This window comes from Glandiceps talaboti, chromosome 9 (assembly GCF_964340395.1).
Source record: "Glandiceps talaboti chromosome 9, keGlaTala1.1, whole genome shotgun sequence".
Classification (NCBI taxonomy): Eukaryota; Metazoa; Hemichordata; class Enteropneusta; family Spengelidae; genus Glandiceps; species Glandiceps talaboti.
In genome coordinates, this window is record NC_135557.1 from 13,416,341 (window position 1) to 13,436,323 (window position 19,983).

At 36.9% G+C, this 19,983-nt stretch overlaps 1 protein-coding gene across 1 annotated transcript; it reads right to left on the reverse strand.

Annotated features, from left to right (window-relative positions):
• Positions 1-1,306: 1,306 nt before the first annotated feature.
• LOC144439832 (uncharacterized) lies at positions 1,307-17,463 on the reverse strand. The gene is made up of 9 exons (XM_078129064.1): positions 17,442-17,463; positions 12,107-12,382; positions 11,075-11,246; positions 9,813-10,069; positions 7,352-8,118; positions 6,524-6,699; positions 3,833-3,991; positions 2,857-3,001; positions 1,307-1,415 (listed from the first exon to the last, which is right to left on the reverse strand). Exons 2-8 carry the CDS (start codon positions 12,371-12,373, stop codon positions 2,865-2,867), a joined length of 1,935 nt encoding a protein of 644 aa, XP_077985190.1. The 5' UTR covers positions 12,374-12,382; positions 17,442-17,463; the 3' UTR covers positions 1,307-1,415; positions 2,857-2,864.
• Positions 17,464-19,983: the final 2,520 nt, after the last annotated feature.

The following is a 19,983-nucleotide window of genomic DNA, read 5'->3' on the forward strand; positions in this document are numbered from 1 at the left end:
ATGACATCACAGTACTAGAATGACATCACAGTATGTGGATGACATCACAGTATACAATCTATAAATATCATCACGATACATACATGTAGATGACACCACACTACATAAATGACATCACCATCACAGTACATAGATGACATCACAAAATATGGATGACATCATACATAGATGACATCACAGTGCATAGATGACATCACACTACATAGATATTATGTAGATGACATCACAGTATACAAAATATACATGTCATCACATTGTGTAAATAACATCACAGAATATAGATGACATCACAGAATATTGATGACATCACAGAGTATAGATGACATCACAGAGTATAGATGACATCATAATATTCAAATGATGTCATGATTCAGACTAGAACATTTATGCTGAATTGCTTTTAGTCATTTGTAAAGTATTCACATCTCAAAATCAAATATATGCTGACATATATCACAATACCATAGTGATTAGCACTATGATTAGCACTATGATTGGCTGTTCATATGTCAATCAACTATCTCTTCACTGTGATAGGCTAGAATTATTTCAAATCATCTAGGTCTGCATTGTGATTGGCTAGAAATATTTCAAATCCTCTAATTCTGCAATGTGATTGGCTAGAAATATTCCATATCAACTACATCTTTGTCTATGATTGGCTAGAAATATTCAAACATTTACTAGGTCTGAAATGTGGTTGGCTAGGAATATTTCAAATCCACTAGATCTTCTCTGTGATTGGTTAGAAATAGTTCACATTAAATATACCTTTGCTGTGATTGGCTAGGAAAATTTCACACTGGCTGTATCTTTGCTGTGATTGGCTAGTAGTTAGAGGTCAAGTACAAGTTCACATCAACAGTATACACAATTATGTATATACAACTGCAGACAACAAACCGTGGACGAACGAACGGAACCTGCTAGAAACAGGCAAAGTAAACAACTGAATTGGATTAATAACACTTAGCACAGCATGTTGGAAGTACAGAGACTTGTATTACATTCCCTCATTTGAGAAGAGCAGTTGTATGGCCACTTTACAAATTTCCAGTTTCCCTTGCATTTCATGTACACATAAAAAGGCCACAAAACTATTCTTATCAAACCATGGTGTGTGATTCAATTCTCTGCTGTTCCAACATGCTGAACCAAGTGTTATCAATCCAATAAATGGGTTTACTTTGTCTGTTTGTAACAGGTTTCTTTCCTCCACTGTGTGATGTCACCAGTTGTAACATAGAGCACACAAACATAAAATTTTACTTATACACTATATATCATATATAAAGTTTTAAAAGCACCTTATTAAAGTCTTCCTTATATTTTTGATAGCCAATCAAATCCATGTCTTGAGTCTTTATGATTATTAGCTGCCAAATAGAAATAGTTACCATGGTTTCTCGGAAAACCTGAAAAAAAATATAAGAGAAAAAAAAATGAAATTTTGACGAAATAGGTGTACATATATTACCAAATTATAAATGATAACACTTAAACTACTGTGAGGAAGAGAAAGATAAGAGAAACAAGAGCTGAAACTTGTTCGTCATTCATTGTTCAGTGTTGGTTGTTGCTATGGATACACATTGTCTCATGTAATGTAAAAACCTTGAAATGATTGTCCAGAACTAAAAGTTTACGAAACTCTCGGCAGTTTCTTTCTCTCTTTAACATTTACCAAATAGTAGATGTCGGCTGACTTCTTATAAAATACGGATCTTCTCATATCAACTGTTTGAATCGATGCACAATGAATCGCTGCGAAAAGATGATTTTCAACGTATGCTACAAGTACATATTATTATATCAACAATCCTGACTCGAGCTTGGGATCAAAGGCTTACATCAGAACAGCACACCTAGTGGCCAAACTTTACAATTCTTTTATCTTTATGATAATTAGCTGGCAAGAATACATTCATTTTTTTCTCTGTGAAATGCTGTGGATAGATTATCTTCTATATGCTACAGAACTCCGCAATTCTGACCCTTGCTTCTGGAAAATAATCCGAATGAGAACAGTACCCCCAGTGGCCAACCTACACAATTCTCTTTTCTCTTTTCATCCCTGGGGCAGTACCGGTGGTTAACTCTGGTGTAGGGGTGTGCGGCCAGTGCTGGAAACCCCAGGCCCCATTTTAGACCCACTTTGACCAAAGATCATTACATTTCAGACTATTACAGGTTTTAAAAGATGAAAGTTTAGACCTAAATTCATTTTCCTTGGTCGGCAACATTTTGTGGCAATTACTGGTAATGGCAGTTATGATTTGGTAAAGGACAATGGACCACTTTTTTAGACCAAGCAAAATCGAAAATAATGCAAAGTGGACCATGTTTTAGACTCTTCAGCTCGAAAAAAACCAGACCCCATTTTATACCAAAGGGCTAGAAAACACACCCAAAGCCTAGGGCGGCACAGAAGTCAGTCTCACTGTACCATTAAGTACAAGTTAGTACAACAACAGTGTGACTTTGAACTTCACTCACTACACATCAATGTATAGGGGGGTTACAATGTGTCATTCTGAGACCGTCCTAAAGTCAATACTGTGAACATGGAAATTTTAGCTAAAGACTTATTTTCGCTTATTTCACTGGAAAACATAAACGCAAAGTTACATATAAGTAGTGACCAAAATGTCTTCTTGTACAAGTTGTACATGAACACAATGTACCAGTCTGGCAATTAGTAAAAATAAGTAGTGACTAAAATGTATTCTTGTACATGAGCACAATGTTCCAGTCTGGTAATAAGTAAAAATAAGTCTTTCAGAACAACCTGAAGACTGCAACATCACAAAATGTGCAAATAGTGAAAATATCTAGTAGTTTTACAGTTTGCAGTACCTTGGTTTCTAGACAGGAAGTGATCTGCCAGGCATACTTGCACTCTTTGAAAGTCTAGGTAAGTCAAGTCCACCTGTCGTAGTCTCTCGTCCTCTTTGTGATGCAGCTGATCTTGCCTTTGTACTTATGGTCACTTTAGATTCACCTGAAATAAAAATATAATGGTACAGCTAAAACATCGAGGGATCGCCGAATGACTGTGCATATCTTACACATTTTATGTTCCCCAAGAAGTGTTTATATTTGTATTGAGTGGGCTGTGGGAAGCCTGTTTCTTATCTATCTAAATTGTTCTTAGGGAACATGAAATGTGAAATACACAGTCATTCGGCGATTCCTCGATGTTTAGTTGTAGATTAGGGCAACATCAAATTTTGATTTTAGTAGGTATACACTCAAAATTCATAATATTTTGTTGAGTTTAGATTACTTTGTCAGGGCTAGAAATTAACAGTAGTCCCGTGTCCACGGACTACCAATTCTTGTCATGGGGCTACCATAATTTGCAGCTGGTAGCCCACTCAGGCTACCACTGATCATGCAATGATTTAAAGGATGGAAGAGTTATGGATATGAAAGTATTTTGCTAACATACATATTTCCAATAGAGGAAATCTGTTTTCAGTTCCGGAATATGGGACTACTGGTCACTATCCTTGGCCTACCACTTTCTGAAATTGGAGACCCACTGTGACTACCAAAGAAAAAAGTTTTAATTTCAAGCCCTGCTTGGGGTTGAGATGATGTAACAAAGTTGATTGTGATGAAAACTGACACTATTGTGTAAATCAAATGATAACATGTATACAGACAGGCACACAAAGTTTGTGACAGACAGACAAACAGAGAGACAGCGCCATGACAAAAAGGATGTGACTTTAAGTGCATCTGTAGTGAGTAGTACAAAACATTTCCTACTTTTTCACAAGATTCGTGTCTTGAGAATGAAAGGGTAAAGGTCAAAGTTCAAACTTACCGTCATCAGATGTTGTTCTTACAATGTGTGTGATTGATCGTTTTCTGGCTTTACGTTTACGACTTCCTGTCACAGAGGGCATACTTTTCATCCTGGTGATTTTCACTCCTGTATTTGATTTACTGTAAGCGTCTTCATCAAGATGAAATAGTATAGAATCTGGACAAAAAGAACAATGTCAGATTGACCTTGAATGACCTCACATTTGACCTCTAATGCCCTAACATTAAGTACTGTTGACCTAAGATTAACTTAAAATGATCTAGGTTTGGAAGGGGGGAGGGGGAGGGAGGGGAGGTAGGCGACACAAGTTGATCCATCAATATGTGCGAACAAACAGAACATGTAGAACCACAGCATCTTTTTATACTATAGCAACACTCACAGCACAGAGTAGGGATTCTTTATTCTATTCTATTCTATTCTATTCTATTCTATTCTATTCTATTCTATTCATGTACGTGTACTGTAAGGCTAGTTTAGAGACATAAAGTGTGTTATTTCTATCATTATACAACATTACAACGCCAGTCGTCATGCGTAGTTGATTTGCCTTGCACTTATAATGCGACATATCGGTACTTCAGTGAGTCCAACAAGAATCTTTGACCGTTGCTGATTGAAACAAAAAAATAATTCCAAATTTCTATTTTCATCAACTCTACATGTATATATTCATTTCACAGAAATGGTGTATTAAACTAAGTATAAAGAGGATTAACCCAAATATTTTCAGGGTTCGACATACACGTCCACACTGGCCCGCTATCCCGAGTCTAGTAACTTTCTGTAAGGACCAGTAAAAGTTACTGAAATGCCCATTGCAGGTAGTCCGACGGGATAGTGACTTTTCGATAGGTATATCAGGGAGCTCAGAATTCAAAATACCAGCTATATGAATTCAAGGTCATAGTAAAATTCATTTGACTTTTAATTTGCTATTTTGACCAACTCCGGTTGTCTATTCGCGATAAAATTACGATTATTTTGGAAACGGGGTAGATTTTCTATGATTCCGTGTCATAAAAGCTTATGTTGTGTAGTTTTCGAAAAGCACGCCCGGTGGGAAAGTCGCCCAACAGACGATCTCACGCCATTGTTGTACTACGTGGCCCTTGATTCTGGCGGGGTGTCTCTTGAAAACGAGAATAGCGAAGGGTGAGCCAATCAAGTGAGACCTTTCAAATGTAGCTAATATTATAGCCAATAAAATTAGTTGTACGAGGTGTGTATACGGGTAAGGCTGGCCTCTACACTGTAACAAGTAAATTAGTAAGATTGAAATCTTTGTCGCGTGATTTTGTATTTATGTACGGATGCGTAGTCTTTCTGAACAGTAATTCTTAGATCAGTTAGTATTTAAACTACGTTTCTGAGTTAATTATTCGGTAGGTTATTGACGAGCTCCCTTTATAAAAACGCTGTACAAATTGGATGTCAGCGTTTGCCCGCCAGCGTTCAACGGAACTATGTGAAGCTCAATCAATGAATCATAACAATGGTGGCTGTCAAAATCGAAGACGCAATTTGACCGTGTTGTTATTTCAGTGAGTTTATTCAACAAGAAAACAACGTGTTCTATCTTTTTGTACTTCCTACATGATGTGATATCGTAATTTTTACCGGTACAACTTACAGCCTACAATGAAACCATGGTAGTAGTACTGCTAACTTAGCTAGTAGTAGTAACAGTGACACGATTCCGTGTTCCGTGTTGGACGTTGCGAGGTCGTGTTTTGGGGGACATTTCTAAATACACGAAACCAGTTATTGAATGTGTAGTGGATACTGATATTCAGTTTGAAAAATTAAAATCCTGAACTTTATTTTGCGAACGGTTTTGTCATTTCTTAGTGATTATTGGGCCGACTGACGAAGTGACTTGTACATGTAATTAATAACGAAATTTTACTCTACCTGCTGGTAACCTTCAAGTTTATTTATTTTTATGTTGTAAATACATTCTAATATGCACTAAGGACAACACTATAAGGACTTGCTCTATGGGAAGGTAATTTTTTGTCTTTTAAAAATGCAATAGTTAGATCAATGTGTACCAGAAATGTTATATAGTATTTAAGCTAGAAATAAGACCACATCATATCTTATTACCCCCCCCCCCCCAAATTAAGACAAACTACTCACAGAAAGCAAAAAAAAAAAAAAAAAAAAAGCTCCAAAACATAAAACAGAGAACAAAATTACAGTAAGGAGTTGATGATGCACAAACAACTACAAAGAAAGAGACAGTTCAATTAGAACACAGGGTTTGAAATAAATATGGGGTTTGGAAAAGTGAATTAGAAGTACACGTAGAGCAAAAACTAAGAGAGATGAAGAACCCAAGTGAACAAGTGAAAGCACTTAAAGACAGGACCACCAAATTTTTTGCAGGACTACTACGTTATCAATTTTACTAGTCCTGTGGGATAGTGACTTTTTTACTCCAGTGTCGAACCCTGATTTTTGTGTGAAGCAAGAGTTGCTACCGTGTGGTTTTACTAAAGGTCATGTTGTGGGTCACCCTCTTCATACAACCATCTTGTACCACTCATAGATTCTGTAATGCCCCAGACTCTGTAGGGGTCATGGTACATAGCGCCCCCGGTGGCAGAGTCTGAGTAACCTTGACTATGACAACACTGTTCCAGTTAAAGCAACTGGAGATTTGTATTACAGAACTTTGTTTACCTCTATGATGTTCCATGTCATCATGATGTTGCCCATCTTTTTTTACAAACACTGCATTCTTGTACATATTGGTGCATTTTTTCTTTGTCTGTGACCGACTCTTTGGTTTGAATTGGTCCAGTGTGAATTGTGGAAGACTGTCCAGCTTGGCTTTGAAATCAAAATCTGCATAGTCTCTGTTAAAATGTGAAATGAAAGCAGCATTACATTGGTGTTAAAACACATACATAGTTAAACAAACAATTACACACACACAGACACAGACACATGCCACACACAGACACATGCCACACACAGACACATAGACACATGCAGACAGACACACTCACACACAGACAGACACACACAGAGACAGACACATAGACACATGCAGAGAGAGACACACACAGAGACACAGACACAGACACACAAAGAAATATACATTATAAACACACTGAAAGACCGACAAATGACTAAAAAAGTACATACACAGAAAGAGCAAGATACATACAATTTAGACAGATCACTAGAAAGTTACATTACATACAGCCAGACAGCCTGACAGACAGACAGACAGACAAATGGCTAAAAAGGTACACACACAATAAGAGACAAAGAGCTAGATACATACATACATACATACATGCAATGTACATATGCACATACATACAGTCAGAAAGAAACAGACAGACAGACAGACAGACAGACAGACAGACAGACAGGCCGACAGACAAGCAAACTAACAGACAGTACTGAGGTAGGCTGGCAGACAGACAGAGAGACAAACTGTGTGACAGACAGATAGATAGACAGACAGGAACAAGAAGAAAAGACTTCAACACAACTTACAAGACATCTACACTTCTCCTATCAGTGCCTCTTCCTGATCCATCACCCCTCTCTCTTCCAATATTGCTTTCACTAGCCCGTCGTCTCCGCGACGTTGATGCTCTCCTCCTTTTTACTGCCTTCGTTTCCATGTCAACCGTGGGATCATCTTCATCACTGTAACTGACAAAGTCTCCTTTCCAGGGTCTCTTACAATTAAAAGGTCTCTCAGGTCTCTGTAAGTCATGTAACATTCCACCAGACACAAACTGTTGATATAATTTTCCTTTACACGACCGACTTGATTTACGACACCGTAATTCAGAGTCATCGTTATCGTGTTCGCTATCGTTCATTTCATTGTCTCTTTCTGTTTCTGTAACACAACTAGAAGTGCTACCCTCCTCCCTCTCATTATCCTCCTCTTCTTCTTCCTCCTCTTTTTGTTTCACAACTTTTTTAAATTTCTTTTTCTTTTTTCTTTTCTCTCCATGTTTTTTCTTTTTCTTAGAACTTTTTTCCGGTATACCTTCCAACGTATCTTTAGTACTATCCATTTTTAGCGCCTTCTTCTTTTTCTTGTCAGGTTCATCGCTATCTTTGTCTTTCTCCACTTTGTGCTTTTTTATTTTCTTTTTCTTTTTCTCAGTCCTTTCACATTCTGTGCTGTCATTGGTTGATTGCATTTGATTGACAGTCTTTGCTTGGCTACCATTGGCTGAAGACTGTTTTGCCTTTTGCTGATTGGTTGATTTTCTTTGTTGGAATGATGGTTGCTCAGAACACATCTGCATAATAATGACACAGACAATTTTTTTTGGATGTATGGTTATATACGATTAGGAGCGATAATAGTTCAATGTCGGATAAAAAATCAAATACTTTTTAGTTTGGCCTCAGAGCCCCCACCCCCACCCAACTCCATTCTAATTTATTTTGACCAAAATTGAAAAACTGGTTTACATGTAGCAAATCCATTTCAACTCAGTAAATAGTAGTATTTAGTGCTATGAATACAAAGCCAGTATGTAGTAGTATGTAGTGCTATGAATGCAAAGCCAGTATATAGTAGTATGTAGTGCTATGAATACAAAGCCAGTATGTAGTAGTATGTAGTGCTATGAATATAAAGCCAGTATGTAGTAGTATGTAGTACTATGAATACAAAGCCAGTATGTAGTAGTATGTAGTGCTATGAATACAAAGCCAGTATGTAGTAGTATGTAGTGCTATGAATACAAAGCCAGTATATAGTAGTATGTAGTGCTATGAATACAAAGCCAGTATATAGTAGTATGTAGTGCTATGAATACACAGCCAGTATAGTAGTATGTAGTGCTATGAATACAAAGCCAGTATATAGTAGTATGTAGTGCTATGAATACAAAGCCAGTATGTAGTAGTATGTAGTGCTATGAATACAAAGCCAGTATGTAGTAGTATGTAGTGCTATGAATACAAAGCCAGTATGTAGTAGTATGTAGTGCTATGAATACAAAGCCAGTATATAGTAGTATGTAGTGCTATGAATACAAAGCCAGTATGTAGTAGTATGTAGTGCTATGAATACAAAGCCAGTATGTAGTAGTATGCAGTACTATGAATACAAAGCCAGTATGTAGTAGTAATGTAGTGCTATGAATACAAAGCCAGTATATAGTAGTATGTAGTGCTATGAATATAAAGCCAGTATGTAGTAGTATGTAGTACTATGAATACAAAGCCAGTATGTAGTAGTATGTAGTGCTATGAATACAAAGCCAGTATGTAGTAGTATGTAGTGCTATGAATACAAAGCCAGTATATAGTAGTATGTAGTGCTATGAATACAAAGCCAGTATATAGTAGTATGTAGTGCTATGAATACACAGCCAGTATAGTAGTATGTAGTGCTATGAATACAAAGCCAGTATATAGTAGTATGTAGTGCTATGAATACAAAGCCAGTATGTAGTAGTATGCAGTACTATGAATACAAAGCCAGTATGTAGTAGTAATGTAGTGCTATGAATACAAAGCCAGTATATAGTAGTATGTAGTGCTATGAATACACAGCTAGTATGTAGTAGTATGTAGTGCTATGAATACAAAGCCAGTATGTAGTAGTATGTAGTGCTATGAATACACAGCTAGTATGTAGTAGTATGTAGTGATATGAATACAAAGCCAGTATATAGTAGTATGTAGTGATATGAATACAAACCAGTATGTAGTAGTATGTAGTGATATGAATACAAAGCCAGTATATAGTAGTATGTAGTGCTATGAATACAAAGCCAGTATGTATGTAGTAGTATGTAGTGCTATGAATACAAAGCCAGTATGTAGTAGTATGTAGTGCTATGAATACAAAGCCAGTATGTAGTAGTATGTAGTGCTATGAATACAAAGCCAGTATGTAGTAGTAGTACATGTATGTAGTGCTATATGAATACAAAGCCAGTATGTAGTGATAAAAAAACCAGTTCTGTTATTAACTGACCTGTGCAAACTGTAGTAGAGCACTTTGTCCACCACTGCTATCACTTTTGTCATCGGCTGGATCTGTGACAGGGTCTGTGACAGGGTCTGTTGCATGGTCTGTCACAGAGTCTGTGGCAAGGTCTGTGGCTGTATGTGCTGCACTCTGTGGTGGTACCTTCACTGTGTCCTCATCTTCATTGTTGTTGTTATTATTTGGTGACAGTGCCTGTTCTCCTGCCATTAGTAGTAGATTCAATCCACCCATGTCAGCAGGGTCTATAACAATACAAATGAAAGAATTAATGTATGTAGACACTGGGTTTATTTAAAATGTACAATATTGCCAGTCACAGTCACAAAGTATATGTATGTACAATGAATAATTTGCCTTCATAGTCTGTGTGTGTGTGTGTGTGTGTGTGTGTGTGTGTGTGTGTGTGTGTGTGTGTGTGTGTGTGTGTGTGTGTGTGCATGTGTGCGTGTGCATGTAGGTAGGTGGGCATGCATGCATGCATGTGTGTATGTAGATAGGTGGGTAGATTATTGCATACATGTAGCCTGTATGCACAATAGAGATTTGTTACAAGTACATGAACTCTCATGGGCACACATTTGTAATTTTTTAGGAAATTTTGTTTTGGTTAAGTTTACATACATGTACATGATAAATGCAGAAGCCTGTGCTTTACTTGTTCCATAATGCATTGGTGCCAAATCTGGTGCAGACATTAACATTCCCAGTTGCTCGCACATACTGGTGAGGGGTTAGTGTCAGCTCTGTGTTAGTACATAGCTACTCTGGTGTTAACATAGGACTGGTGTAGGCATTAACCCTCTCAGTTGCTAACACATACTGGTGAGGGGTTAGTGTCAGCTCTGTGTTAGTACATAGCTACTCTGGTATTAACATAGGACTGGTGTAGGCATTAACCCTCCCAGTTGCTAACACATACTGGTGAGGGGTTAGTGTCAGCTCTGTGTTAGTACAAAGCTACTTTGGTATTAACATAGGACTGGTGTAAGCATTAACCCTCCCAGTTGCTAACACATACTGATCGAGTGGAGTATGTGCAGCAATCATTTGAGATGTGATGTGTGTGTGGAGGGGAGGCTGGTAGTTACTTGTACTTACCTTACCTGCTAATTGATTAAGTCTTATTGAGATATCTCTACCCCTATTCTCATCATAGTTGGAGTGTGAAGCAAATTTGTGATCACATGTTGTGATGTGTGTGAGTGTGTGTGTGTGTGTGTGGGGGGGGGAGGCTATCAATTACTTACCTGCTAATTTACCAGGTGTTATTGAGCCATCTCTACCCCCTTTCTCATCATGGTTAGAGTCTGCATGCATCTTCCTGGTGGTGACAGTAGGACTAGTAGGTGATGTAGCCTGTGCTTTACTTGTACCACACCATTTATAGTCTGGGTATGCCTTCAGAAACGCTGCCTTGCACTATGGTAAACATATAAACAACAGGACTCAATATTAACAGTAGTTCCGTGTCCACAGACTACCAACTCATGTCATGGGACTTCCATAATTTGCAGCTGGTAGCCAACTACCACTGATTATAGATTTACAAACATAAAAGTATTTTTATAACACACTTATTTCCAATAGAGGAACTCTGTTTTCAGTTCAGAAATATGGGACTACGGGTCACCATCCTTGGGCTACCACTTTCTGAAATTGGTAGCCCGCTAGGACCAAAGAAAACAATTAATTTCAAGCCCTGAACAACATACTAGATGTTTACTTTCATTATAGAAATAACAGTTGTAAACATACATGACTATGCAACATAAGTTTATTGTTGTCACAGAAACTGCACTAGGAAGCATATACATGTGTTTATTATTGTTATAGGATATTGCCATGTATGCACGCACAATTGGAAATAAATCATTTATATAGTCTTTCAGAAGCTTATTCAAGGAATATGACAAAATGTCGGAAAATATTATTTATGTTTGCATACAGACATTGGATTACAAACCCTTGCAAATGCCAGATGCATCAACAGTAATTTTTGTTTCCCTTTTACCCGTCAAAATGAGAGAGAGAGAGAGAGAGAGAGAGAGAGAGAGAGAGAGAGAGAGAGAGAGAGAGAGAGAGAGAGAGAGAGAGAGAGAGAGAGAGAGAGAGAGAGAGCGAGAGAAACTGACACAGAGACAGACAGACATAGAGAAGGAGACAGACAAAGGTATGTAGACACAGGGACAGACAGAAAATCAGTGACTGACAGACAGATAGACAAAGACACAGAGTGATGTAAATAAAGATGTCAATGAAAAGTACTATTTTTATTTTACCTGTCTTGCAAGTTCTAGATACTTTTCCTTTTCATGTGAGTCTAACACTGCCCACATATCAGCTAACATCTTTGTTGCTGACCGATTGTCCAACCACGGATGTCGTTCTTTGACAAGAGTACGATGCCTTTTGCAGAACAGTAGGAAAGCATTCATTGGTCGACGCACAGGCCTATCATCATTCAAATCATCCTCATCCTCATCGTTGTCAGGGGTAACCAGGGAAACTGGTTCTTCTTTTATAGACTGTTCTACCTCCATAGCCATATTTACAAACTGTAACCAAAATATATATATATATCTTTTAGAATTATTTTCACAAATAAATTTGAAAAAATTTGCACTGCATCAAAATGCATGTAAATAAATCCTAGCAGTCAATTTGGTTGTCTTTAGCTGTATTACACTAGTGCCAAGTCTAAGAAAGTGCTTTGAACTTGAAGTTATGTATGTGTATGGTCACACTCAGCCTGAGTTCTCTAGTCTTCTTCAGGAATGTGAAGTCACATTGTTTGTGCATGGCATGCATGACTTTAAAATATTGTCACAGACAGGGGTAAAATCACAGGCATTTGTTTCCTGAGTTATGGCTCATAATATTTCTATCAGAATACAATAAAATGACGATAATATCGTTAATATTGACGTATTAAACCAACACTATATGAAAGGGGTAAAATTACACTTGTTTTTGTGATCGCGCAGTTTCACTCAATGCGAAAGAAGACACATGTCTTCTTTCGTGGTGAGTGAACCTGCGATATTACGATATTATCGTCATTTTATTGTATTCTGATAGAAATATTATGAGCCATAACTCGGGAAACAAATGCCTGTGGGTAAAATGTACCAGCACGTCTCCATCTAGAAATGGTTTTATTACTCTAAATGCATACATGTTTTGAGTCCCCTGACAAACCAGTCTAGTTCCTGTGAGTACTAAATTTTTTTAGCCAATACACAAGATGCATGTACATGTAATGTGGTAAGCTGAGAGCTTTTGATTGCAAACTGTCAGCCTTGTTCACTCTATGATAGATGGCGCTGTTTATTATGACCATCACAAAGTGATGTGATCACATCAAATGCTCCCATGCCATGAATCATGGGGAGAAAAACTTGATTAGATTTCCGAAAACTATTTTCTAGTCTCTCACCCACAACTTGAAATCATTTTCCTTTTGGATGTTATCATTTATTTCTTTTCTGTATGTTTATTTCTTGTGGGGAATAAATTTCAAATTTCAAAGTGCACTTTGGTTTCCTGTCTTAGAAAACATTTTTGATAGTAATTCTGTTACCTGAAATGTAGATTGTTACCACCTAGGTTGCATAATAAAAATAAATAAACACTAGATTTCTTTGTTGACCCCATAGCTTGCCCTCCATATGTAACACAATCATAATACCTTAGGCATGTGTGACCTTCGAGTTGGATTTTGACCTTCTAGACACATTTGTACATATAAAATGCATGGGCTAGATTAGTTTCAAGTGAACTATTTCTACGGTCCTCACCAGAATATTTTCTTATCAATGATATTTTCTTTTGTATTGATATTATATTATGGTTCTGGTGGAAATAAATTCAGTTCAATTATGGGTATCTAGAATTCTCTGTCCGGGACAGTCTTTAAAGGTCGACTTTGGATTAAGAAGAAAATTTAGGTGTGGAAAGAAGTTGTCTGGCCAAGCTATAGAAAAAGTTGGCCGCGAACATATTAGAATATGTGATTGTAAAATAGCACTAATGTGTGAACCTGGGACTGACACATGGGCCCTTAAGGATATGTTTAGAAACTTCTAATGATGCACAATGGCCTTTGTTCCTACAAAATTCTCACTGTTCATTGTAAATATAGATTCAACAGCAGACAACTAACTATTTGCTTTCAATCTGCACTACTTTGTAGCTGTAACTGAGGTATTAATTTTTTTTTTGATCAAACAAGCAACAAGTATTCTTGCTCATTGATTGAAAATTGTTAAAAATACCAAACATTAAATATTGTACACGTCAACTTGAGGTCAATATTATCTATAAGTAATAAGTCAAAATTATGATTCACTGGAGTGCTAATTTTTGGGTGTGAATGCAAAAGTTTGTATGTATTGCACGATACTATGCACACATAAACATATGTATTTTCACTTTTTACAAAATGTTGTTATTTTACAGTCTTCAGCAAGTTCTCAGAGTCCAATTTTGTCTGATTAACAGACTGGTATCTGTTCATGTGCAAGAAGGTATTTTAGTCACTACTTATTTTTGTGTTTTTTTGTTTTCCAGCGAAATTAGCGAAAATAAGTCTTTAGCGAAACTTTCCAGGTTTACGGTACATTTACCCACAGGTGATTCAATACTGTGTAGGGTGTACAATATTATGAAGTTATTATTTATAACAAAACAGTTTTAAAAAACAGTCCAGTTGCAGCTACTGTACATGTAGTACAGTTTTATATCAAGTACAAACAGTAAAACGGTGAATAAATAACCACTGACATATTGAGATGGTTTGGCCCTACTGGTGCAGACAAACTGGGACAGTAAGAGAAAGTGTGCTTATGGACTCAGGGAAACTTTTTAATTACACAGAGCCACAGCATTTTTTATTACAGAGCCACAGCATTTTTATCTACACAGAGCCACAATATTTTTAATCATACAGAGCCACTGTATTTTTAATTACACAGAGCCACAATATTTTTAATTACACAGAGCCACAACATTTTTAATTACACAGAGCCACAATATTTTTAATTACACTGAGCCACAACATTTTTAATTACACAGAGCCACAATATTTTTAATCATACAGAGCCACTGTATTTTTATTGACACAGAGCCACAATATTTTTAATTACACAGAGCCACAATATTTTTATTGACACAGAGCCACAATATTTTTAATTACACAGAGCCACAACATTTTTAATTACACAGAGCCACAACATTTCTAATTACACAGAGCCACAACATTTCTAATTACACAGAGCCACATTTTGGAAGCCTTGATTTTTTGTGTACATCTCTTACTGACAACAAGAAGTACATGTGCTTCACTTGCACTGCACTGCACTGTGTCCCACTCAACTGTGATAGTCACGTCATGTTCAAGTTAGGGGATCCAATATTAATACCAGACTCCCTAGCTTGATAAATATTTTACATATGATGAGTATGTTGACCCACTAAACTGCAGTGTTGCTGCAAATTGCTTACATTTTCAACAATGGACGTTGCATCACACCATGTTACTAGTAAGAACTACACAGGGCTGGGTAAAATAAATGTCATTGGCTAACCAATTTTTGACATTGGTCGAGCTGAGTAACATGGTTGGTAGTAGAGCTCCTCTCCTCAAATGCACCATTTGGGGAGGTCACAGGTTTGGAGTCCCTGCTCACACAATTTTCACCTCCTGAATTTACTAAATTATATGATGCACAAGCCAAGTTGAACAAAAAATATGGAATTTATAACCTGGTCGTTCCATGTCACAACAACACATGTCAATGTCATGACAATGCGTGTCTACATCACTGGTTCTGCTGTGTTCGAAATATGAGTCAAAACATTCAAAATTGTCATAATACTTTCCCAGTTTTTCTTAGATGTTACTGGCGCTGGTATAATTATGTCATTCTCCAATATTTTTCATCAGTCTCCCAGAAAATATTTGTGACCTAAGGTTTGTCTCTACGAGTCACAAGCCTGTAGGTCACTCATATTTTCTTGGCTTAACCACAGGCATACCAGTCTCAGTCTGCCCTCTAATGATAGCCAAATTTTGTTGTCATGAGTCAAAATGGTAAAAACTGGGATTTCTTGTGAGTCACAACATAGTAAGAGATAGGGGAACACCAAATTTTGGTGCGTCACTAGAAATTGTGTATGTCAGTAGCGCATCAAATCGGCTTAGAGAGGGCACACTGCCTCAGACCACTGAAAGAAGTGGTCTGAGGTTGAACAAAGAAAAATATTGGGGAATAATATTTAATTGTCAACATAACACAACTGTTATTTACATGTTAATTTGTACATTACAAGTGATAGATTAAAATCATGTAAACTTATTAATATTCATATGTGACTGGCAATGTGTGTAACATGTGGAGATCAGGGTAGGAGAAGGGGGGGGAGGGAGATAAGGGTACAGCAGTAATTTGAGAATTTAAGTACAAATCAACAGATTAGAGTCATTCTAATCTGCAAACCAAAAATGTAATATGATCTCTCATTGGCTAACACAAAATATAGTATTGTATATCTCTACACAATATTTACCTTGAAGCCAAAGGTCAGGTGAAGTATGCAATTTCTGACTTTGATAAAAAATAAATTGTGAAATGCTGTCAGAATATGTTGCCATGGAAACTATGAGCACTCGGAGCAATGGTTTATCTTACAGTCTTTCACATGAAATTTATTTAAGTCGATTTAATATAATTATGATTTTAGTAATAATTAAAGATGGTTGAACATATCTGGGACATACATATGACACGATTTGGGGATATGATTTGCTGATGGTTAGTGTATACATGACGTCATCACCGACAACGAGCAGGTGTAAAATTTCGGAAACATGGCAAAATTGTATTACTTATACGTTCTTTCACTATGTTGACCTTGCCACTGCTGTTTACTACATTTAAATGCTGGACCCTCGGTGCAGTGGCTATCAACAACATGCGGTGGACTATGGTTAACATTCAACGAAGCTAGCGGAGGGCACGGCGAGGCCAACAAACATGTCCCACTTTCGCTGGCAAAATCAGCACTGAGAAATCGAATCAAAATGGAAAATTTATATGAATTGATCACTTAGATATGTGAAAGTGAAATTATGTCTCGGTATTTTAGTATTGAGATGTCAGTTTATATAGAAAAAGTGTGCGCGAAGCAGCCATATGTTAATATCGATATAGAGTCCATTGTGTCGTATGTTCGTAAAAAAACAACACTGCACTATCGTGTCAAAAATCGTACTGCGATCTCCGTAGCGACTTGACAGTCATTGGAAACGGTTATAGGTAATGAAAGTCACCGTCAAATACCAAAATGAACCAGGTTTATTTGCCTTTCATGCAAGATCACGATGTCGCACTTCACTCCGTGTCAACTTCCCTTCAACACGACAACACGGCTGGACCAATTTCGCAGGAATTTTCGAACTCGCTAAAGTAATCAAAACACTGCACATTTGATAAAAATTCTGCCGTGACATCATCTAACATGCATAGTATTAATACGATTTGGGCGGATTCAAGCATATCAAAAGACTTTTCATTAACGATTTTGGAAAAACATGTTGGAAATGCTCAATATTACCTGATGTAGATTTCAACGTGCCTGCAAACACTGTACATCATTATGTATGCAGTATTTAAATCGACACCGAGGGGTCTCGACGAAACGTTTTGTATTGAGGGGTCAAGGAAGCCTCCGAAGACCGGCTAGATTATGCTTGTTTCTCCCGAAAGCCAAACTTAGAGATTTTTGTAACTGTTTACACAAAATCTTGCTTAATTTGTTTTAAAACATTCCTCATTTTTATACTCCCACCATCCTCTGCGCGACTCCAAACATGGCGGAAGTTTTAAACTTTTATTGTGTTTGTTTGTGTTGTGTTTATTTTTGTTGTTGAACTTTCGCTGGCGATGTTGCGGAATTGAACGGCATCACATTGCTCAGTATGCAACTATATTGGGTGGGTCATCTTGCCTGTGTGTAGATACATACACACGCACAACATACATTCATGTGCAGTCCCTCTATGAGAGACTGATAAATGGATGGGAGGAAGGATGGATGGATAGATGGATAGGTAGGTAGGTAGGTGGATAGATAGATAGATAGATAGATAGATAGATAGATAGATAGATAGATCATGAAATAGAGATAGATAGATACCACCAGGACTACCAATTAAAAAAATAATAATTTTAAGTCCTGTATATATGCCAATGTGTCTTTTTGTGATGTTTGCATATGAATGATTTTTGATGATCAGTATACTACCATGCATAAGCCTGTTTGGTGTTTACTGTGCTGTCAAGATACATCATCAGCTGGTCTTACCTCCTAGCCATCGTCTTCTCTACTCGTCATGGTAACATTGTCAAGCTGATAATAATAACAGATTTAAAATTTTGCCTAATAGCCTGGTTGATCACAACATGTCGTACCTTTAACTATGACAACCTGAGTCAGACTGCCATTAGTCAAATGAATCAGTATGTAAATATACACATCTTATGCTATATTGGACAAACCAGGGAGTGATCATTTTATATAAATTTAACTCCGAGGGGCTGATACCATGTCATGATAATGGAATTTGGGGTGTGCGGCTACCTGAATTGTTTGAAAATACCCTCAAGACAAGATTACAAGGGCTAGGAGGTACGACCAGCTAACGATGCATGTCAACAGTGCAGTAAACAGACCAACCATGCACAAACCAACTGATTGTACACATTCAAACAGAATATATGGAATTTCTACCATGGTCATTCTGTGTCACAGCATTGCAATTGTTGTCTACGTCCTTGGCTCACAGGGTTCGAAATATCATTTTTAGAAAATTCAGAATCCCCCGTATTTTCCACTAAATATGTTTATTGATAAACCAGCACTGGTGGCAGCTTGGACATTTTTGTCACAAAATAGCCAATTATATATTCACTAAATTTGATCAATTACTGATAAAAAGACATTGTATTTGTTAATTAGTGGTCAATATTATCTGTAGGTAGTGTAGTGGTAAGTTTAAATTTTGGGCAAAAGCTCAAATTTGAATCTGTCACACGTTAAAACTGTACTAGTAGTAAATGGAGTATCATTTCTCAATCAGACAACCACAATATATTCAGTAAAAATTGTTAAAATACCAATAATTAGACATTTTTCATATTAATCAGTGGTCGATATTATCCATAAGCAGTACAGAAACAAATTGAAATCATGATCACCATTGAGGGCGCTGATTAAAGGGAGCGGACCCCAAAATAAATTTGATTTGATTTATTGTGTATACAAAAAATATATTTATTTACATGTACAGGTGACGTAAATGTTCTCAGTATTTGATATTAGGAGTAAGTTATCGTACCTACCAAAACATTTTTTTTAAAAACATTCCAGTTCCAGCTAGTGAAGCTTCAAGATTGCACAGTAGACTGACACCAATCCAGGCCCTTTGGAGATTATTTTATATTAAAGTTTCATAATCGTCAAATATTTTGAGTTTGTTATTCATTTTTAGTTTTGTATTTATAACATGTTTTATTGTGTATTTATTTGTCTTCATTCTTTCATTCTATTTTGTATGGCAACCTTAAAATAGCTTCGAATCCATAGCTGGTTTTGGGTTCAATAAATAAATAAATAAATAAGTATGCACGCAGAAACAGACACACAGAAATAACTCGTGACACACATGCACATGCACATGCACACACACACAGAGGTGAGTGAGAAAGGAGGAGGCTGATGGTCTGTACTGTGCCTATGATATGTATAATGATTTATCTTCATATGCCCTACATTTCGCTGGTTGCATGACTGCCATGGTGTTTTTCAAATCTGGTTCAGGGCTAAGTGTTTGGTGATGACATTAAACTTGGGAAGGAACCATATACTTTGTACACTGTACACTATACACCTCTACAGTTAATATAAAACTGAATATGATAAACGGGCATTTCACTACAGTGGTGCAATCTACCGCTATCCATTAAGTTCTGAACCCATCGATATTTAAGAGATCTTGAGAATTTAGTCTGTTAATGTAATAAGATATCATTTCAAAGTACAATACTAATGCTAATAATAATATTAGTTTTTATATAGTGCTTCCCCACTCTGTGCT

Excerpts from the sequence above, each read along its gene's own strand:
- LOC144439832 (XM_078129064.1), bottom strand. The coding sequence starts at position 12,373 with ATGGCTATGGAGGTAGAACAGTCTATAAAAGAAGAACCAGTTTCCCTG. Across the intron at positions 10,070-11,074 it reads AACACCTGGTAAATTAGCAG|ACCCTGCTGACATGGGTGGA; the intron begins GTAAGTAATTGA and ends GTATTGTTATAG. Across the intron at positions 6,700-7,351 it reads AGGAGAAGTGTAGATGTCTT|AGACTATGCAGATTTTGATT; the intron begins GTAAGTTGTGTT and ends ACATTTTAACAG.